The 22,658-nt window shown below is 49.0% G+C and overlaps 1 protein-coding gene and 1 long non-coding RNA gene across 2 annotated transcripts; one reads left to right on the forward strand and one right to left on the reverse strand.

The window, feature by feature from the left end:
- Window positions 1-38: 38 nt before the first annotated feature.
- On the reverse strand, window positions 39-16,693 carry LOC114485367 (lysine-specific demethylase 2B-like). Its single transcript, XM_028486686.2, has 2 exons — window positions 16,567-16,693; window positions 39-5,080 (listed from the first exon to the last, which is right to left on the reverse strand). Exons 1-2 carry the CDS (start codon window positions 16,618-16,620, stop codon window positions 4,685-4,687), a joined length of 450 nt encoding a protein of 149 aa, XP_028342487.1. The 5' UTR covers window positions 16,621-16,693; the 3' UTR covers window positions 39-4,684.
- LOC129391933 (uncharacterized) lies at window positions 14,848-21,705 on the forward strand. The gene is made up of 3 exons (XR_008616817.1): window positions 14,848-15,962; window positions 17,601-17,724; window positions 19,274-21,705. It is a non-coding gene; the product is annotated as an uncharacterized lncRNA (long non-coding RNA).
- The last annotated feature ends 953 nt before the right edge of the window (window positions 21,706-22,658 follow it).

Genomic DNA, 22,658 nt, shown 5'->3' on the forward strand with positions numbered 1-22,658 from the left:
AAGCAAGGAGGGCCAGGCCAGCAGTGAGGTGGGGGAAAGGAGGGCTAATCTGAAACGCAGAGGTCAGGGACAGCCTCACCTATGAGAAAAGACCTGCAGGAGGAGGTGGGGCATGAACCGAGGCCAGATCTGTAGGGGCTGAGGCCGCATCTCTCCAGCGGCTATCAAAGCACAGTCTAAGGACGCCGGGTCCTCAAGACTTTACAGGGAGGTCAAACTATCTTCAGAATACCACTAAGACATCATCTGCCTTTTTCACCGTGTTGACACTTGCACTGGTGGGTGAAACTGCTAGCACCTGTCAGGGCAGAGGCTCCAATGTGCCCAGGCAGTCACTGGGCCGTTCCTGGCCACATGCTCCTTAAAAAGATCTCCAGTTTCATTTAAGAATATCTTTGATAAAGCAGTAAGAATTATTAATTTTATTAAAACTCTGACCTCCGAGTACACATTCTTTTAACATTCTGCATGACAAAAATAGGAAGTATATGCATCAACTACTTCAGCTGGGTACCAAAGGATGATGGTTTTCTAAAGGAAAAGCTCTTGTGACCAAGCCGTGAACCGAACTGGTCACTTTCTCCATAGAACACCATTTTACTTGAAAGAATGACGGATTATTATTTTTTTTTTTTTAAAAAGGGGTATTGGCACATCTTCTCAAAGATGAAATAAGTAAGCCTGTCACTTTCAGAAAAATAACTTAAAACATTTGTTGCAGATGATGAAATTTGAATTTTCAAACAAAAATTAGAATTTTGGAAAACTTACATTAGCCACCCGTGAACTAGACAGCTTCCCGATACTTAAAGACTTTTCTGAGGACATTGGTGCTGGTGTTAACTAATGTGTTTTCTTTTTAAAACACTGTATAACACTATGTACCCCTATTTGGAAAATCTGTAAAACTCGGTGAGCCAGTGTTTTCCAAATGACCAATATCTGATGTTATAACATTAGGCATGAGCAAATGAGGGGCAAGAAGGACTAATGAATTTTAAGGTAACAGCAGGAAAAGTTCACGGATACAGTTTCAGATTCCACATTGCAACTAACCTTTAAGCACTTGCCACCTATTGAGCTCTGGTGGCGGATGAGAAGTATATCCACGATTATCTGAAAAGGCTATTAAAAGACTCCTCCCAGGAATTCCCTGGCAGTCCAGCAGTTCAGACTCCACACTTTCACAGTCACAAGCTGAGCGGCGCAGACCCACCCACCAAAAAAGACTCCTCCCTTTTTCAACCGCATATTTATGAGGCCAGGTTTCCCTCATACAGTGCCTCCAAAACAACATCACAGAATGAATATAGAAGCATATATGAAAATCTAGGTCTTTTCTACTGAACCAGGCATAAAAAAGATTTACAAAAACATATAACAATGCTATTTTTCCTACTAATCATTTTTGTTTCAGAAGATGTTATTTCTCCTAAAAATGTTATTTATGTTAACATGGAGTGGGTTTCTTGTAATTTTTAAATGAATTCAAAACATTTAAAATTTTTTATTACAGTAATATTAATAAATAAATAACCCACATAAATGAAAGCTCTTTGGGGTTTTCATAATTTTTAAGAGAGCAAAGGGGTCTCAAGACCACAAAGTTTGAGAGCTGATGTACTAGACTATAAACCCCTGCGGACAGGCTCTCACTCTCTCCTTATAAACGTCCACCTCCCAGTACTTGGGATCCAGAGGAAACACACAACCAATTTTCATTAAACCGAGTTAGAATAGCTTCAAATAAGCTGGGATATACACTCCACCAATAACTGGAAAAGTCTGTAAAATGGATAGAACACTGAAGGCAAAAGAGTCATCATTCATTCAGACTCTGAAGTAGGCGAGGAGAGACAGAACCGGTCTCCGCAGTTACTGCAGGAGGGACCCCGGCCAGGGCTACCGGGAGAGGGTGCTGGGCAGTGGGGAGGGAGAGCGTCCGTGGAACAAGCCTCCCCCATGGGAAGGGAGAGACTCACTCATCAGAGAAAAGGGCCTGGAAGAGGAGTAGAGGTGGGCCAGCCTGGGTCAGAGGTGCGTAAAACGTGGCAGGAAGTGCCCCAACAGAGTGCGAAGCTTGGAAGAAGAGCAAGGACCTCGAGTGAGGGTCGGGCTAAGGTTGCATTTGCCATCAGTCCCAGGTTGGAGAGGAAGACACACACGCCAGACACCAGGGCTGCAAAGAACAGGTGAGAGCAGAGACAGCTTCCTATAACTGGACCTGGGTCACTGGAGGGAAGGTGAGGGTGAAAGAGAAAGTATGGCTAAAGAGGAAGAGACGGGGACTTCCCTGGTGGCGCAGTGGTTAAAAATCTGCCTGCCAATGCAGGCGACATGGGTTCAAGCCCTGGTCCGGGAAGATCCCACATGCGGTGGAGCAACTAAGCTCGGGCGCCACAACTACTGAGCCTGCGCTCTAGAGCCTGTGCTCCGCAACAAGAGAAGCCAACGCAATGAGAAACCCACCCACTGCAACAGAGTAGCCCCCGCTCGCCGCAACTAGAGAAAGCCCACGCGCAGCAACGAAGACCCAACACAGCCAAAAAAATAAATTAATTAAAAAAAAAAAATTAAGAGGAAGAGACAGTCCTGGGGCACTGCTAACATGCCAAGTTTTAGTTGACACTGTTCTCAAAACCCAGAGTCCCTATGGACAACTTCTCTTAAACCATGACAGAATGCAATAAGTCATGGACCCTCACTCCAGAAAAATGCACATACACACAGGCACACATATAAAAATCTGTATTTAATTTCAAGGAGGCGCTCAAACTCCCTGAAATCCATTCAAATGACCTGGTACAGGTGACAAAAACACAAGCAACAAAACTTCGAAACGTCTACACAGCAAAGGAAACAATCAACAGAGTGAAAAGGCAACGTACATATTGAGAGAAAATATTTACAAACCATGTTATCTGATAAGGGGTTAATATCCAGAATATATGAAGAACTCCTATAACTCAACAACAAAATACAAACAATCCAGTATTAAAAAAGGCAAAGGACTTCAACAGACATTTGTACAAAGAAGGCCTACAAATGACCAACAATCCCATGAAAAGATGCTCAACATCACTAATCATCAGAGAAATGCAAATCAAAACCACAGTGAGGTCTCACCTCACACCCATTAGGATGGCCACTATCAAAAAAGAAAAAAATAACAAGTGTTGGCAAGGATGTGGAAAAACTGAAACCCTTGTGCACTATTGGTGGGAATGTGAAATAGAGCAACCACTGTGGGAAACAGTATGGAGATTACTCAATTAAAAACAAAATGACCATATGATCCAACACTTCTACTTCTGGATTGAGATATAGATAGATAGATAGCAATATGCTTTTGGATATAGCAATATATCCAAAAGAGTCCAAAGCAGGATCTCAAAGTGATACTGGCACACCCATGTTTGTTGCAGCATTATTCACAATAGCCAAGAGGTGGAAGCAACTTAAATGTCCATGAGCAGATAAACAGATAAAGAAAATGCAGCAAATCCATACAACGGAACATTATTCAGCCTTTAAAAAGAAGGAAATCCTGACACATGCTACAATGTGGATGAACCCTGAGAACATTAAAGCTAAGTGAAATAAGCTCACAGAGGGAGACATCCTGCCTGAATCCACTTACATGAGGTGGACACATGAGGTGTCCAAAGTAGTCACAATTAGAAACAGAAAGTAGAAAGGTGGTTGCCAGGGGCTCGGGGAGGGGGGATGAGGAGTTGCTGTTCAATGGATATAGAGTTTCCATTTGGCAAGATGAAAAAGTTCTAGAGATCAGTTTGCACAACAAGGAGCATATAGGTAATATCACTGAACTGTACACTTAAAAATGGTCAAGATGGTAAATTGTTTAAGTTCTGGACCACAATTTTAAAAAGAGAGACAAACACAAAGAAAACAGAAAAACACAAGCAGTATGTGTTGGAGGGAGAAGGGGAAGGTGCCCCAGGCTTGGAGGGGCATCAGGAGCCAGGGAGGAAGCCTCGCCTGATGCCAGGCTGGGCCTGTGAGGGTCTTGCCCAGGGCCAAGGATCCTGTCCCTCCTGCTGAACCTGCTTTCCTGTGGGAGCACAGAGATCACTGCTCCCTCAGGGAGGACCCCAGGGCCTGGAGCAGTGCCCTAAGGAAGGCAGAATGCCTGAGTGTGTGCAGGGGGGATACAGGGCAGAGCCGGGACCTTGCTGAGTTGCCAGAGCCTGAGCCCACTGCCCTGTCCTGGGGCAAGGCCAGAGGCCAGGCGAGATGGCCTGGAGGGGATGGCCAGACTTTCCAGCGGCCCAGCTCCTCCTGGACACCATAAATCAGTCCTCCTTCTCTGGGAGGGCCCCCTCAGGAGGGGCACTGACCTTCCACCCAGACCTCTGACTTTGAAGGCAGGACAGGAAGGAAGGGAGGGCCCAGAACCATCATGAACTGGACCATAAATGTTGGCAACAGGGTCACAGACAGGACAGGCTGCCCTGACATCTTTAATGGCAGAGACTTCAAAGTACTCAGTCATCTAGGGAAGGAAGGAGTTATAAGACCAGCAGACTATGAAGGAAAGGGAGCCTGAGCACATGGCAGGACCCCAGAGTCCTGCAGCGTGGAATCTGAAAACAGCATTAGTCTCCCGTTTCTTCCCAGGAGGGAGCACCCCTCGGGGGTTTCTGCTGTGGCCACATTCTCTTCAAGCGGAGGGACTGGACAGACCAACAAGCAGAGGAACAGACCGGCCTGAGGCACAGCTGGGGCCTGCATTCAGGAGCCCCGCGTCCTGGAGCAAGGAAGGGCTGCCGCCTCCACTCCAGGGGGGAGAAGCACCGCAGCCACTGGGAGGGGCGCCCCTGGGGGCACTCACCGCGATGCACTGCCGCATGATGCAGCTCTGCTTCATCCGCCCGGGGCCCCCGAACTTCTTCATGTCCTTGCAGAAGTGGCACTCTCCGCACTCCGTCCGCAGGCAGGCCTCGCACTTGCGGCATCGCGTCCGGCGCCGGCGAGCTCCCGCCGTGGTCCTGTTGGCGGCCAACTTCACCGCGGAGGTGGGGCCCAGCTTCCCCTTGGGCCGACCTACGGCCCGGTTCTGTGGGAGCACACACAGGACTGGTGAGATGGGGGCCCGCAGGGCTGGCCAGGCCCCGAGTCCGGGGGGTTATGGGTTGAAGTGTGTTCACCCAAAAGATATGTTGAAGTCCTAACCCCACAACCTCAGAACGTGAACTTACTTGGAAATTGGGTCTTTACAGACGAAACTTTTAAAATATAGGTCACTAGGGTGGCCCTAATCCAATAGGACTGGTGTCCTTGTGAAAGGGGTAAATTTGGACACACGCACAGAGAAGTCTTATGTGAAGACACAGAGAGAAGACGGCCATGTGCCTGGAGGGATGCCGCCATCTACAAGCCAAGAAATGTCAAGGAAGCCAGCAAATGCCAGAAGTTGGAAGAGGCAAGGAAGGGTCCTTGCCTAGAGCCGTCATAGAAAGCCCCGCCCTGCAACACCTTGACTTCTGACTTCTAGGCTCCAGAACTGTGAGAGAATATGTAGTTTTAAGCCACCCAGTTTTTCTGGTTTTATTTTTTTTAATTTTTATTGGAGTATAGTTGCCTTATAATGTTGTGTTAGTTTCTGCTGTACAGCTTTATGTACAAATATATCCCCTCTTTTTTAGATTTCCTTCCCATTTAGGTCACCCTGAGTAGAGCTCCCTGTGCTGTATGGTAGGTTCTCATTGATGACCTACTTTATACATAGTATCAATAGTGGATATATGTCCATCCCAGTCTCCCAAGTCATCCCACCAGCACCCCCTCCTCCCTGGCACCCATACGTTAAGTCACCCCGTTTGTGGTGCTCCACTATGGCAGCCCCGGGAAGCTGACAGGGACACCCTGCTTTGGAGGGCAGCACGCCTGGCTCAAGAGCCTTCTGCGGCCCCCCCCAGGTCAGGCCAGGCTCCTCGGGCTACCTGTGCTTCCGCAGGGAGGCCACACAATCCGCCTCTGTTCCCTCTGCCGAGGACACCCACCCCTCCCCACCCCACTCGAGTAATGCCTGCTCAGGCTGCAGGACCCAGTTCAAACACTGCCTTCTCCTCTCAGCCCTTCCTGACCACCGTGCACTGGGCCCCTGTCACAGCATAACTGTCTGTTCTCTCATGGGTCTTCCCTTTGAGACAGGGAGCTCAGAAAGGCAGTTATGGAGGGTGTCTTGTCACCACTGTCCCTCGACAAGATGGCTGGCACCTAGCATGTGCTCAATAAACCAGACCCCAAGAGAATGAGACAGTAACCCTAAGGAACTGATTTCTGAGACCTTCTCCCTGTGACTCAGGGAAACAGAGACAGGCAGATGAACAGAAAGTGGTACTAAATGCTGAACAGGGCACGAGCCAGCCACATGTCCTGCTCTGAGGTCCTTACAGCCCCAGAGCCTCTTGCAAACCAGGATCAGAGACCAGCCGCTGGGACACTGTCCACCCAGGGTCAGAAGCAGGAAGGACCAGGAAGGACCAGGATGGTAGGGAGAGTGTCTCATCTGAAGTACCTTTCTGAGTTTGCTGAAAAATGGTTCATCCCTCTGTCAGAGAGACACACTCTCACCCCAAAACTATCTGATCTAACTGGCATCGAATGCTTAAAGCCCTTCTCAGCCAATTAAACAAGCTTCAGTCCATCTCAGGCTTTTCATTTTAATTGCTTGTCACACAAGGATCCCTAAACAAAATCCCATCGCTCGCTAGCTCCTGGGCCCAGAAATGTGGTTATGATGTACCACAGTGCAGAGGCTCTTCCTTCCAGGGACCGCCTCTCCCACAATGCACACAGCTCCCCACCCCCAAACTACTGGGGCTGCTTAGAAACTTACAACCACATCAGCAAGGAAAACAGTCCATGGTTCTCCAAGAATCAAGCCTTGACCCCCATCATTTTATCCTGCAGAGCCGTGGTCCCTGTGCAGACCCAAAGGTCCCATGCACACCTTTCGGTATTGACACCTAAGTGGATCCCTTCCCTCAGATTTATTTTCCCAAAAGCCTGCAGCATTCAAGGGAACTGCAAAGCCTCTGGTGGTGAGGCACCCACGTCAGGAAGTGCTGCGGCTCTGGATCTTTATCCCTCTCAACTTGCTCTGAACTCCAAAGAGGAAAGGAGACCCAGCTCCACTGGCCCACATGTCTTCACCTCCCTTTGCCCTGACCCCGGCGCTCCCACAAGCCACACCACCCGCTGGGGTAAGGGGCTGCCCCAATGCAAGTTACTCCTCCTGCAAGCAGTGGAGGGCCTCCCCACGCACCACAGCCCAGGGAGGTCTGGGGCCCCTAATCAGGGACATGGGCAGTTTTGCAGCCGTGGCACCGCCTGTCAATTCAGGTCAGGTCTTGCTGCCAGATGAGTAGTGGGGAAAAAAAACAAAAAAAAAAAATCAGTTTTCACAGACTTTAGATTTGAGAACAGCATGTAAGGGACTGTGGACCTGAAAACTAAGCAGCAAGGAGTGCTGAGTGGAAGCAGGGATGACAGGGACGGTGACAGCAGGGCAGGTGGGTACTTGCCAAGTACCTGTCATCCTGCTCTTCATTTTACGTATGATATTACCTAATTTCCCAATAATAACCCTATGAGAGATGCCATTTTTCAGATGAGGAAACTGGAGCTAGAGGTTAAGTGACCGGCTCAAGGTCACGGAGCCAGCAGAGGATGTGCGTCTAAACACTAAAACCACATCTAAACACTATAAACCACAGCGATGCACAGGCCAAGTAGGACAAGAGACCCCAGAGGCCACGGGAACTGACCACAGGCCCTGGAAGGGGCCCACAGCTAGTGCCTTGATGCCCTTAGTAGGACAGGTGCCAACAGGAGGTGCAGAGAAGCACATCAATTTCCAGAAAAATGGAGACCAGGAAGGTTTCTCCCTCTCTTCATAGCCTGTTAGACTCTCCAGTAAAGAGCACACATCCTGTTAGCGACCCACTCCTCAAATCCCTGAAACATGGGCCAAGGGGTGGGCGATTCAAAGCCTCGAGTCAGGTACAGAGAAGGCAGCCCATGGTTCAGCCTCCAAGGACGAAACCAGAGGTGAAGGGTTCACACTCTGACCCTGGAGCAGGAGAGTCTAAGGACTAGTTTCTTTGGTGAAGGACTGAAAAAAAGAAAAAATTTCACGAGTCCCAACATGGCTCTTGCCTCCCACTCAGGAGCGTCAGGTATACATAGCAGCTGAGCACCTCTGGCCTCTCTGGCCACTCAAAAGTAAGAGAGTTGGGTCCATCTGGCCACAGTCACAAAGCTCGTACTTGACTGTGAAACAAGCCCACATTCCTATGCTTTCCAAAGTTCATTCTCATCTGAAGAGGCACTTTTCCAAACGATGGAAAAAAACAAATCCGCCCGGATCTCGATGGCAGCTGAGACATCCTGGAAAATGACAGAGCCAATGGCAGACAACGCCTCGAAGGAAGAGGTATAAGGGTGGCTGTTTCCAAAGACCTTGTTTCAGGCCCTCTCTGCCAGGCTGCCAAACAAGCTAGAAAAGCTGCTGCTGCCTGCAGCTTCGTGGGCCAGCTTGCTGGTCAGGAGTCAACTGAGCAACACTTGTAATGCAGGATCCTCCTAAAGACCACTGAGAAAATCAACAGGTTAGAAAGACATCGAAGGGTCTCTAATAGGGAAGGTGAACAAGTCTCGTTTTGGCTTCTGTCCTAACCTCTTTTCGGTGGCATCTAAAGGTTCACAAACCAATACTCAATTCTGCTCTATCCTACCTGTGCCTCTATTCATTCAAGTAACCCAGAATGTCCCTTTGTTAATTTCAGCCTGAAATGTTCTTCTCAGCGAAAGGGAATGATGGCATCTGCTGACTTCCACATACAAACCAGCCTCCCAAACTCCAAAGCCATTTGTTGATTTTATCAGCCCAGAATTCATATCCTCAGCTCCATCCGGTTAGGAAAATTGAGTCCACACACCCATACACACAAATCTTAGTATTCCAACACTTTTTCTCCATCAACATCTCACAAGTATCGTCCTTAAAAGGAGTACTATTGATAAACATCTTTTAAAATAAAATTTAAAAAGGAATACTATTGGGCTTCCCTGGTGGCACAGTAGTTAAGAATCCACCTGCCAATGCAGGGGACACAGGTTCGAGCCCTGATACGGGAAGATCCCACATGCTGCGGAGCAACTAAGCCCGTGCGCCACCTACTACTGAGCCTGCGCTCTAGAGCCTGCGAGCCACAACAACTGAGCCCGAGTGCCACAACTACTGAACCCCGTGAGCCTAGAGACCATGCTCCACAACAAGAGAAGCCACCCAATGAGAAGCCCGTGCACCGCAACAAAGAGTAGCCCCTGCTCGCTGCAACTAGAGATAGAGAAAAGCCCGTGTGCGGAAATGAAGACCCAACTCGGCCAAAAATAAAAATTAAAACAAAAAAAGGAATACTATTGAGGTAGTTCATTTCATTCCACAAATATTAACTAAATGCCTCCTATCAGATCCTATTCGCCAGAATATTCATGGGCAGAACCTTCAATCCCTCATTTCTAAAATACTGGAATTAACATTACTTGGATTAACCTGAATTAGTGAAAAGATATCCCATGTTCATGGACTGAAAGATAATATTGTTAAAGGAAACAACAGGGAAGTTTCCAACTAAAGTGGAAACAGAGTGGTCCACAAATTCAATGCAACCCCAACGAAAATCACAGCTGGCTCATTTCCAGAAATTGAAAGGCTGATCCTAAAATTCATGTGGAGGGAATTCCCTAGTGGTCCAGTGGTTAGGACTCCACACTTCTATTGCAGGGGGCCTGGGTTCAATCCCTGGTCAGGGAACTAAGATCCCGCAAGCCATGTGGCATGGCCAAAAATAAAATAAAGTTAAAAAATTAAGATGGGGCTTCCCTGGTGGCGCAGTGGTTGAGAGTCCGCCAGCCGATGCAGGGAAAGAAATTAAGATGAAATTCATGTGGAAATGCAAGGGACCTGAAATAGCCAAAACAATCTTGCAAATGAAGAACAAAGTTGGAGGACTTACACTTCCTGATTTCAAAACTTACTATGAAACTACAGTAAACAAAACAGTGTGGTACTGGCATAAGGATGGATATACAGATCAATGAACTAGAATTGAGAGTTCAGAAATAAAGCCTCACAATATTTATGACCAACTGATTTTCGACAGGGGTGTCAAGACAATTCAGTGGCGGAAAGAACAGACTTTTCAACAAACGGTGTGGGGATAAATGGATATCCACATACAAAAGGATGAAGTTGGACCCTTACATCACACAATATACAAAAATTAACCCCAAAATGGACAGAAGACCTAAATGTAAGGGCTAAAACCATAAAACTCTAAGAAGAAGGCATAAGGGTAACTCTTCATGACCTTGGATGAGGCAATGATTTTTTGGATATGACACCAAAAGCACAGATGACAAAAGAAGATAAACTGGACTTCAAAATTTAAAACTTTTGTGCTTAAAAGAGCACTATCAAGTAAGAAGAAGAATGGGAGAAATTATTTGCAAATTATACACCTGGTAAGGGTTGTATCCTTAAGGTATAAAACAACTCAACAATAGAAAGACAAATATCCCAATTTTAAAATGAGCAAAGGAGGACTTCCCTGGTGGCGCAGTGGTTAAGAATCCACTTGCCAATGCAGGGGACATGAGTTCGAGCCCTGGTCCGGGAAGATCCCACATGCCGCGGAGCAACTAAGCCCGTGCGCCACAACTACTGAGCCTGCACTCTAGAGCCCACGAGCCACAACTACTGAGCCCACGTGCTACAACTACTGAAGCCCGTGCGCCTAGATCCCGTGCTCTGCAGCAAGAGAAGCCACCACAATGAGAAGCCCGCACACCACAACGAAGAGTAGCTCTCACTCGCTGCAACTAGAGAAACCCTGCGCGCAGCAAGAAAGACCCAATGCAGCCAAAAATAAATAAATAAAATAAAATGAGCAAAGGATTTAAGCAGATAATTCCCCCCCCCAAAAAAGATATACAAATTGGCAATAAGCACATGAAAAAATGTTCCACATCACTAGCCAATAAAGCATGTGATCTGTGCTACAGACTCATTCATTCACCCCCTCACTCACACTTTCACCCACCTACCCACCCAAGTGTTTTCTGGCTGTGAATTATGTACAGACTCAATGCTAGGTGCTGGGACTACAAAGATGAATAAGATGTGTTTGTTCCATACTCTCAAAGGCACTATAGTCTGGGGGAAGAAAGACATGTTACCACATAAACACACTGCAACACAGTGATGATAATATCAAAAGCTAACATGTGCTGAAGCAACACTCTTTTCAATATTTGTATCGATAATCTATGAGGTAGGAATTATTATCATCTCCATTTAGAAATAAGGAAACTGAGGCACAGTGCAGTTAAGTAGTCTCCCCAGTGTCATACTGCCAAAAAATGAGAAGCCAAGACACCCTGGCAATGGCTGTAAAGCCTGGGCTCTGGCATGCTGACCCAGAAGGAATGCCTCATTTCACAGGGAAGGGAGGCTGGGAAAAGTGTCAGACACAGGGGGTGGTGACTAAAACGAGTCTTAGAGGGAGGATAGGACACTGCAGGCCAGGAGTAGGGGTGGGGTTAGGGAGTGAATATTCTAGGCAGAAGGAAGAGTAAGATAGAGATGTGAAACTATATAACACATTCAAGGAATAGCTTGATATGGCTGCTGGAAAACTGCCCTGAAGTGCAGGAGCCTAAACCTGCAGGCCCCGTACACCACATTACAGAAATAGTAGCCCCTGTAAGAGCAGTTAAAGGACTTTACATGCAGGAGCAACATGATCGCATTTTGGCAACACTGGGGGGAGTGAATTTTTTTGGTGGTGAGCAAGATGAAAGACAGGGAGATGAGCTGAGGATGCTACAGTAGTCCAGAATGAGGGTTATGAAGGCTTGAGTAGAAGCCATAGAAGGAATGATGAGGAGGGGATGATTCAGGGATGTTCTAGAAGCAGAGCCGGTTTAGAAGACCCAGGAGGCTGACTGCATAGGAGCATGCAAGCAGGAAGAGTCCTGGAAGACTCTGAGGTTTCGGGCTTGAACAACAGAAGAACAAGGGGCTCAGGACAGAGAACTAGAAACCAGCAGGCACACGAGGAATCTCAGGGACCCACGGGACGTCCAAGGAAGGTGGCCAGCAGCCGCCAGGAGGGACTGGCGCTGAGATACACAGCTGGGAATCAGCATCGCGTAGTGCTGAACTACTTAACACTTAAGTCCACAAGGTTGTTCAGGGAGAAAGGGCAGAGTGAACAGAGGGTCCTGGGCAGTACCTTCAAGACTGAAAACATCCAAGGGCCGGGTGAAAAAGAGCAACCTGCTAAGGAAGGGCCAGAAAGGCAGGAAAAGCAGCAGGAGCCTGTGGCATCACTGGAGCCAGAGAAGAGTTTCAAGAAGGCAGCGGGCTAGAGTTTCAACTGTCAAGAGGAGTCAGTGAGAAGAACAGTAAACGTGGCTGTCTGTTTTTACAATTCAGACAGGTCTTTGTTCCTCACCAAACCGCCGCTAACAGGAGCACACTGACGCTTAGCCCCATGAAGGGCAGCCAGAGCCCCCAACCAGCGTGGAATTCCTTGTCATGCTAACGTTGCCTTCAACTGTATAACAAATTTGTTTCAACATCATGTCTGTTCCCAAATCTTCAAGTATAATGGATATCCCAGGAAAAGCTGGATTTTAGCTGCGCTGCAGGGCCCTTAACACACACCTGCAGACTCCAGGGAGGGCTTCAGTTGTTTACATACTGAGAGAAAGGAGCAAGAGAATAAAAACGCAGGAGCCACCAGAAACCCAGGGGATGGGCAGACCTCTGGAGAATCTGAGGAAAGCTAAGGACCTTTTCCCTAGAAAAATGCCCCTACACACAAAGTCACAAAACTTTCGTATGTAATTTTGGGAAGGTTCGAGGACCCATATGAAAATTTCACTCTTTAAGCAATTATAATGAGTAACACAGTGGTTATAGCCACATAAATTTCTGAGATTGTCTTCAGCATAATTTCCTAACTTTCTTTTTTTTTTTGGCCACACCACACGGCATGCAGGATCTTAGTTCCCTGATCAGGGATAGAACCCATGTCCCCTGCAGTGGAAGCACAGAGTCATAACCACTGGACTGCCAGGGAATTCCCTCTAATTATTATTTTTAACAAACAGGCAGTAATCATTTTTATTAAAAAAAAAAAAGGAATAATTCTATTTTCATTTTAGGGGTTAAAAAAACACAAGATGGAATTCTCCTTACTAAGAGCCCTTCTTTGAGCAGCATCTCCTCAAACTAAAAAGCAGAGCTGAAGAATTTTCCAGCACGCTCTGCACTGGAGAGGCAAAGGAAGTCCATGGGAGAAGGCCCAGCCAAGGGTCTCTCCCGCCCCGGGCCCAACATCGGGAGCAGTGGAAACCCAAGCTGCTGTGGGAAGGCATGGGGCAGACAGGCCAGCCCAGCAGGACAGGCATAAGGGAGGCTGATGCCACCCAGGACTGAACACCAGCCTCGAGTGGGGACGAGGGAAGGACACAGACTTTTAAGACAGAGCAGGCAAAATTCTGATGAAGGATGAGGGGCTAGGCTCAGCTGCAGGGACAGACTGGGCAATAGAAATGTCCCACCAACAGGGTCTCCGCTGGGACCTTTCACGCAGTAGGTGGTCGAGCATACCTGCATGCCTACACTCCAAAACTTCCACCCCTCCTTGAAGGAGACTTTTTTAAAATTTATTTATTTATTTATTTATTTTTATTTTTGGCTGTGTTGGGTCTTCGTTGTTGTGCGCAGGCTTTCTCTAGTTGCACCGAGCGGGGGTACTCTTCATTGCAGTGTGTGGGTTTCTCATTGTGGTGGCTTCTCTTGTTGCAGAGCACGGGCTCTAGGCGCGCGGGCTCAGTAGTTGTGCCATGTGGACTCAGTAGTTGTGGCTCGTGGGCTCTAGAGCGCAGGCTCAGTAGTTACGGCGCAGGGGCTTAGTTGCTCTGCAGCATGTGGAATCTTCCCGGACCAGGGCTCAAACCCGTGTCCCCTGCATTGGCAGGTGAATTCCTAACCACTGCGCCACCAGGGAAGCCCGAAGGAGACTTCTTTAGAGAAGAATGGGGTCTGCAGCCTGCAAGCTACAGACTCCAGAGACTCTGGCTCCAATTTGAAAGACACAGATGCCTTAGAGGTCCTTAGATGAAGCCACTCTTCTCAGGCCCAAGAAATTGTGGGGCTAATAAAAGTTGAGGAAAGGTTAGGGGAGACAAGCAGCAGTGAGCCACCGCCTGGAGGGTCGGCAAATGCAGGGTCTGTGGCTGACAGCCAACTTCTCTATTGGGACTATGGGGCAAACCTGCTGCCCAGTGGCTTGGCTTACAAGTCGTCTCCCTCAGTGTACCTGAGTGGTAGCATCATCTTAAAGTGAACAAGGCGGGCTTCCCTGGTGGCGCAGTGGTTAAGAATCCGGCTGCCAATGCAGGGGACAGGGGTTCGAGCCCTGGTCCGGGAAGATCCCACATGCCGCGGAGCAACTAAGCCTGTGAGCCACAACTACTGAGCCTGCACTCTAGAGCCCTTGAGCCAGAACTACTGAAGCCCGTGCGCCTAGAGCCCGTGCTCTGCAACAAAAGACGCCACCACAATAAGAAGTCCACACACCTCAACGAAGAGGAGACCCCGTTCACTGCAACTAGAGGAAGCCAGTGCGCAGCAATGAAGACCCAACGCAGCCAAAAGTATTAAATAAATAAATAAATAAATAAATAAATAAATAAATAAATAAAGTGAACAAGGCAACCAGGAGAACTTAAGTTGCTAACCGCTCCAGAAGTGCCGCGATCGGGCTGACTGATGCGAGGAGGAGGGAACAAATCCAGCTACAGGATGTACGGGTCCTCACGTGATGGAAGTCTCTTTCAGGAGTGGCAGTAAATGAAAAGGAGACATAAGGAGTCCTATGTGATGCAGTGTCAAAGATGACATCTATCATAGGCCATAGGGTATGGTCGAATTAAAAAACCAAAACAAAACAGGTAACAGGAACCTCACCCATGAAACACCAAAGCGCAGTCAACACTGAATATAAGGGTCTTACGAATGACCAGATGCAGAAAACGTACACTGTTGTCAGGGATTAGGCAGATCCAAACTGAACTGAAAATTTTCAGACCAAGAGTTGAGGTATGAACTAAGCAGCAAGAACTGAGAACCGTTCACATGCTGTCCTACTGACTTGATGAAAGTTGCAAGCCTTTTAAAACCGCTTGGGCTGTCTCTGGGTTCCCCTGATCCATAAGACAAGTGAGATTCAGGATCACCTCATAAGATACATAAACCTGAAAAACGTCCAACGAAATTGAAAAATACATTCTAACTTTGTCTCTGTCATATAAAACCACTTAATAATATGTGTTACGATTTAAATGCAGCATATATAGTACTTCCTCAACGACGCCTGATGGAAGGAAAAAACGTTCTACATCTCGGCCTCAACATTCCAAAACATCTTCATTCCACTGAGGAAATGCACCCGGGCTTATAAGTAAGCATCTTATTCACCTAGTCATGCCCACACGATAACTCAACCCGTCTAATGCTTTATTCCTCAGACAAGTCTACCTAGCCCGTACCCTGTTTCAAATATCGTGCAGATTCTACTTCGTAAATCCTCAACTTTCTTCCCCGGCTTCCTAAACACGAATCTTCCCGGAGTAAATTCACGCTGTAAACACACCCAGGGCTTTGTTTTATACAGATTTCTCCCCCCTGGTCCCAAGAGAGGTTGCTTTCCCTTCTAGATCCAACCGAGGCCAAACACTGCCATCTGGGGTCACGGCTTCCTCTCGCCGCTGCCGCCGTGGAGCGGACTCGCTGGGTTCCGGATTCCCCGCGCCGGCCCGAGCCTCGCACCCCTTCCTGTCTCCGTCTGCCCACGGTGAGCAGCGGGCGCGCGGCGCCCAGACAAAAGCTCGGGCCGTCGGGCCCACCGGCCCCGGGCCGCCCACCCTCCGGGCCGCGGGCGTCCTCCAGCCCAGAGGCCGAGGGTCCCGGTGCAACTTTGGAAACAGAAAGGAAGGACGCGCCGGCGCCCGCAGGTCCGGGTGCGCCCAAGGCGGCCGGCACGCGCGTGGGCCGCAGGCAAGGGCGCGAGGGGAGGGCGAGGCGCGCCCGGCCGCCCGCCTGCGCCCGCAACTTGCCCGCGGGCCGTGCTCTGCGCCCCGCAGGGCCCGCCCGACGGCGAGGCCCACATTGTCCCCGCGGCACGGCCGGCCACCCTCGCGCACAGACGCTCGCACACGCCCCCTGCCCCGGCCGGCTGCGGGGCCCGCGGCGCTCGGGCGACCGCCGGCCTGCCGCGCTCCTCCACGCCCCGCTCGGGCCCAGCCCTGGCAGCCCCGCCGGCGGCGGCTGCAAAACTTTCTCCTCATCGTGGCGGCGGCGGAGGCGTCGCGGCCGCCCGGGGCGCGTCAGTCGGTCGGTCGGGAGGTCGGGCGGGCGGGCGGCGGGTCCCTCCCTCAGCCCCACCCCGGGCCACCAACCTGGTCCGGCTCCGATTCATAGTCGTCGTCCTCGGCGCTTACGGACATGGCCATGGCTCATGGTGGGCCCAGGCTCGCGCGCGCTGACATGGCTGGAGCGGCGCCGCCGCCGCCGCCGCCGCCGCCGCCGCCCGCCCGGAGCAGGCTCGGATCGCCCTGGCTCGGGCTCGGGCTCGGGCTCGGGCTCGGGCTCGGGCTCTGGCTCCCGCTCGGGCTCGGGCTCGGGCTCGGGCTCGGGCTCGGGCTCGGGCTCGGGCTCGGGCTCGGGCTCGGGCTCGGGCTCGGGCTCGGGCTCGGGCTCGGGCTCGGGCTCGGGCTCGGGCTCGGGCTCGGGCTCGGGCTCGGGCTCGGGCTCGGGCTCGGGCTCCCGCTGCCGCGAAGAGGGAGCCGCGCCGCGCGCCTCACACGCCCGCGCGGGAGGGGGTGGAGAGGGGCCGGCGGGGGGAGGGCCGGGGCGCTCATGCATATGCATGAGGCGATCCAGGAAGGGGCTGGCCCCCCGGACCGGCGGGCCAATGGCGCGGCCGCGGCGCTCGGGCCGCACACAAAGGGAGCCCGGCCTGCGGTGACACGGGGGCGGGCCCGCCGAGGGCGGCCCCTCGCGGCCGGAGCTCCGGGACTGGGGCTGCGTGGGGGCGTGCCCGGCGCCCCGCCTGGCCCGCGCGCCGCGGGGTGCACATGGGTGGCTGCACGCCGCCGCTGCTCTAACAGGAAATGCACGCCCGACCTGGGGTGGGGTCTTTTGTGTGGTCCTGCGGGGCGTCTCGCAGGAGCCCCGGGGTGCACGGTCACGGGGAGCGGCCCTGCGGCCCTGCATGAGACACCAGGCACGGGTCCCTGTGCCCCCAGCAGCGGGCACACGGGCTCTCGGGTTTGCACAAGCTCTGGGACCAGGACCTGGTATGCCTGTGAACCCGGGAGTCCCGTACCCCCTGCAGGCCCGCTGCCCCGGGTACAGTCTGGGGAGCCAGTTCCCCAGGACGCCGGCAGTTGTGTTGGGCTGGTCCCCTAACGTTGCCCTCTTCTACCCTCAGGTTTGCCTTTCCAGGTCGCGAGGGAATCAGCGTAAAACGTGGGGTGGTACAGACGGGAGTTCCAATCGAGCTGCCTGCCTTGGAGGCTGCCAGACAGAACACCATGAATGCACTCTTCCCTGAGGTGGGCGCCCCACTCTCTTGGACAGGAGCCCCCACTTCCTGAGGTGCCCAGGGGTCGATCTCGGAAGGGGTGAGGGCAGGCCAGAACCCAGTCTCCTAAAAGACTGGCAAGTGCCTGAAGCTGGCCCAGAAGGTGTGGGTTTCTAAATTCTTAAACTGGAAACATTCCTAATGCTTACTCCTAAAGCAGCCCACCCTTGCAGAAAACTCTTAACTGGAAAAAAATGTCTAGGGGGCACTTAGGCCAGCAGCCCTTACTCTGAAGGAGGAGCTCAGTGACCATTAGCTAGAGTGATCAATGCTGTTATAAGCATCAAAACCACAGGTAAACTCAAGCTAAGGAGCTGGCATACTCATCATCTAACTAGGAATGTCCAAGATGACACTAAACATGCATACATGCACCAGTTTCTTCATCTGTAAAATGGGAAGGTTTGCCCAACCAAAGGATCAGAGGCTTTCCCAAGAAAAAGCTCATTAGCTGTGAAATCTGGTGACCAATTGTGCAGTGTTGTCCAACTGTTACTCATGCCTAGGCCACTGGCCATGAAATCCACTCTGAGAACAGAAGGGACCCACAGGCAGGTCATGGCCTGGGCTTTCAACGAAGGCAGAATGTATAGTGGATGTAAAACTCAGAAGGCTTCTAGCAGGGAGTCTGCAGGAGTGAATAAACAGGGATGTCAGTTTTACTGAGTGGATTTAAAGTCCCTCTGAAATTTATACACCCACTGACACTATGGGGAAAAAATCCCAGCAGACCTGCTCTTCACCTGTTCTGAGTTTCCTTTCTCCCTTCTTACATTTTTCACAATTCACTCAAGGTTCACAAAAACTTGTGGTTTTGAAAAGAATACTCCCCCCTCCGTCTCAGTCCACCCCCCAAAGTCTCAGCCTTTATAAAACTACCTTGTCTGGACTGAAGTCTGTATCTGATGTATCCCATGACCTCTTAGGGGCCACTCCACCCAGAAGGAAGTCCCTTAAAGAAAGAGAGGCTGAAAAAAATGCTAATCATGCTTTCGCTTCACTGTAATTGGTCAAGACTGCAAGGGTAGAGAGATACACAAATATCATAATACCTCAAGAGAGGTATGGAAACAGGAGTTTTTCTCAAAGGTCTTTCTCATTCCATATCAGGAGTGCAAGAATATTTAGACTTGTCTTTGGGCTGATTTCTTCTGAGAATTCTCAAAGGCTCACTTCTGTATTTAAGGAAGTAAAAAGTTCTCATCTATCATAGCTCAAAGAAGAGAAAGGGAAAGTGTTGATAAACAGAAGCTGCAGCTAACACAAAACTTCCTTCCGTCAAGTCATTTCTGAGCTGGAAGGGGCCTCACCAGACCCTCCCACTTTACAGGTAAAGAAACTGAGGCTCAAAGAAAATTAGGAGGTAGGTCTGAAGCCCAGGGTTCCTTACATAACACCATCCAGAGACACCCTCCAGGGGTCCGGACAATAGCAGCAGCTAATGTTTACTAAGCATGATTGAAGGGCTAGACCCCATGCTAAGCGTGGTGTAGATATATCTCATTTATTCTTTTACACAGCCCCGTGAGGAGTGTTCCATTGTCCACCCATTTTACATATGAGGAAACTGAGGCACATCGCTGCTAGGAAGTGAAAGGACCTGGATCTGAACCCATAAGCAGCTGGAGCCTGCAGCCTGGGCTGTTAATCACATCGCACCAATGCCTCGCGCCAGAGACGAGAGGAGGATGCCAAGTGAAACCAGTGTAATCATCCAAGTGAAATACTCAGACTTATGCAGAAAATTAACTGTCCCTTACTAAATTTTGCAAATTCTGCGTTCTTAGTTCAGATATTTCAGGACGGGTAGGTATGGTTTTGGTAACCAGTCTGCTGTCTGATGGATCTGTGGGGGCTGATGTGGAAGGAGGTGGGTCCTCTCCAGACTCTAACAAGGCTCCTGCCAGCAGCCACCACCCTAACATCTTTTAAAAATTCCTCTTCTGACACTTGCAAAGGGCCTCATAACATTTCTACTTCCTCGATCAAGTTTCCTTTAGCTAACTGGTACACACAACTATCCGTTTGTTTTGTATTAATAGTGTGCTGGACTGTATATAAAATACATTATGCCAGCATTTGCCCAGTAGAACTGCTACCTTAAAATTTAGCATTTATATTGTGCCTTAGGCTCGTCCTTTCTCCCTTTTGACCTCCTTTTCAAGTGACCCTAAGAACTGAATGGTCTCCCAGCTCCACTTAGCCAAGGCTTACATTCTTAGAGTTCCCCAAAGCTGATGCCACCAGGGCATTGGTGCTTGTCCTGAACCAGGAGGATCCAGAACTCTCACCAAGTGGCGAGGAAATAAAACAAAAACAGATGGAAGCCAAGTCAGCCTCGGTCACAGCCGTCACCCATTACCCTGCTTTCTCTCTGAGTGTCATTTAGTGTTCTGGTCTGCCTATCAGATCGTGACACCGGGAGTGATCCCAGTCTGCCCAGAGATTTTGCCCAGACTTAGCCACCAAAGGGCACTGCAGGCTGTCCCAGGGCAGGGACAGGCAGTGACCTAACGTAAAAGGAAGAGGGCAGCCATCCCCTCCAGTCCTCTCCATCCCCACATCCAGGAACAGGTAGGAAAAGGGACAGACTGGATAAGTGCCCCCTGGAATCTGGGATTCATAGGGGAGGGTTTCCCTGGCACGTGGCCCTTTTCCTTGTGCCCATGTCACAAAGGGCATGTCTAAAGCTTGGGAACATTATTTTCCAGAGGATCGGGTCAGGGAAAGAGAATGAATTCTCTGTGTCCAGACCAGTAACTGGCTGGCACGCTCCTGAACCAAGGGACACCATTTGTAAACGTGTCCCTAAGGAAGGAACAGAAATGATACAAAGGGTTGCTTCCTAATACACTTAATAATGTATGTTTAACAAGCAATAGAGAATGCATGCTTCAGCTATTTTACTATTATTTTACCATTTGTCTCTGTTCTTCAATAGGTTTTTCCCCATTAACAGCACAAGGACAAGGTCTTTTACAGAGTTATTTTTCTAATAAAACATAAATAAGAGAAATTTTTGCATCGTGTCACACAGCAATTTAGAACTAATTCCAGGGTTGCCTGGATAAAACTATGGTTCAAAGAGTGCCCGTATGACAGACCAAGGGCTACAGTGATTTCTCTTAAGGAAATTACTAATGTTATTTAATTGCTTTTTATTTTCCCCATGAAGAATCATTCCACAAGCATTTAAAACCCACATATATCTGTCATATGGGTCCTTTAAAGAGACCAAGCTTTCCGTTAAATAGGGTTCCTCTCCTAATACTGTCTCCTTAAATTACCAAGATCAACCAATAAATATTTACGTTCCCTGGAAGATTTGTGACTGTGCACAGGATTTTTTTTAATTAGCTAATTTAACAGGTGACTGGCACTGATCTGAGAAATGCTTCCCACCATCCACCCCATTTCCAACTCAATCACTGACCTTAGAAAGTTACTTCCCTTCTCCATTCATTTCCCTACAAAAATCCAGGCTAAGGCTGAGCCCTCAGACAATTCAGACAAGATTAATGGATGCACTGTACAATCCCACCCCCCACCCGCAGAACATAGGGGCTAAAAATACATAAAATGCCAGTATAATTCGGGCCTACAACCAGGACTTTTGTAATTTAAAAATATTTCTCTTAACAAGACCAAATCTCTCCCTTGGTTTCCTTCCTTACCAGAGCACCCAAAAGACCAAATCCAAAGCTTACTCAAAGTGGGATGATAAAGCATACAGTAAAGAGGCGAAAGAGGATTAAAGTTAGCAGCTCTGTTCACAATGATCAAATGGGGGAAACAAATCAAATTCTGTGCATTGATGAATAGGTAAACAAAATGTGGTCTCCATCCATACAATGGAATATTATTCAGCCATAAAAAGGAACGAAGTGCTGACACAAGCTACAATGTGATGAATCTTGAAAACATGATGCTAAGTGGAACAAGCCAGACACAAAAGGCCATATACTGTATAATTACCTTTATATAAAATATCCAGAATAGACAAATCCATAGGGACAGAAAACTGATTAGTGGTTGCCAGGGGCTGGGTGGGGAGAGGGGGAATGGGGAGTGACCCCTAATGGGAATGGGGTTTCTTCTGGGAGTGATAAAAATATCTTGGAATTTAGAAAGAGGTGATGCTTGCAGAACATTCTGAATATACTAAATATCACTGAATTTGTACTTTAAAATGGTTAGTTTTATGCTAGGTGAATTTTACTTCAATTTTTAAAAAGTGTGTATGTGTGTGTGTATATATACATATATATATATATATATATATATATACATATATATATACTTTTTTTTTTTTCTTTTCATCATTTAAGAGTGATCTTAGTTCCTATTCCTAAAAGGTAACCTGGTTAGGAAATGTAGCCCCTAAGTCCTGGAGCAGGTTGAAATTAACCAAACCAAAGTGATAGTTGAATCACCTCTTAAATGAGCTGCTAACAGTCACCGTGGGGATCTGATGGGCTCTGACTGCACTTGGAAGCCTTTCACTTAGGGACGCCTGACAAATGCAAACACACACAGGTTGGTATGGTCAGGAGTAGGGATGGGGGGAACAGACACACACACACACACACACACACACACAAGCATACACACTTTGGCTGTTCCCAAGGGACTCTCTTCATTTACATTCTTGCTTTCCTTTAAAAATGGCTCATCTCCAGCAGGCCAATTTGCCTCTAAAAGCCCCCTGGATCTATGAAAATTCACGAGTTTACCATGACACTCAAAATAGAAGAAGTCTGACAAAACTCATCTGTCACCATTTTAAGCAGCCATTATACCAACTCCTTAGTTTGAAAATTGGTATTTAAAGGGAAAGAATTAAGCCTGTGTGCTGCCTTATCAGGAGGAACTGTATTTAAGGGTAGCTCCAATTGATGAGGGAAA

The sequence above is a fragment of the Physeter macrocephalus genome, unplaced genomic scaffold (assembly GCF_002837175.3).
Source record: "Physeter macrocephalus isolate SW-GA unplaced genomic scaffold, ASM283717v5 random_1801, whole genome shotgun sequence".
Lineage (NCBI taxonomy): Eukaryota > Metazoa > Chordata > Mammalia > Artiodactyla > Physeteridae > Physeter > Physeter macrocephalus.

Bases quoted from the DNA above. Each gene is read 5' to 3' on its own strand.
- LOC114485367 (XM_028486686.2), bottom strand. From the start codon at position 16,620: ATGGCCATGTCCGTAAGCGCCGAGGACGACGACTATGAATCGGAGCCG. The intron at 5,081-16,566 runs GTTGGTGGCCCG...GTGCTCCCACAG, and splicing joins ATGAATCGGAGCCGGACCAG to AACCGGGCCGTAGGTCGGCC.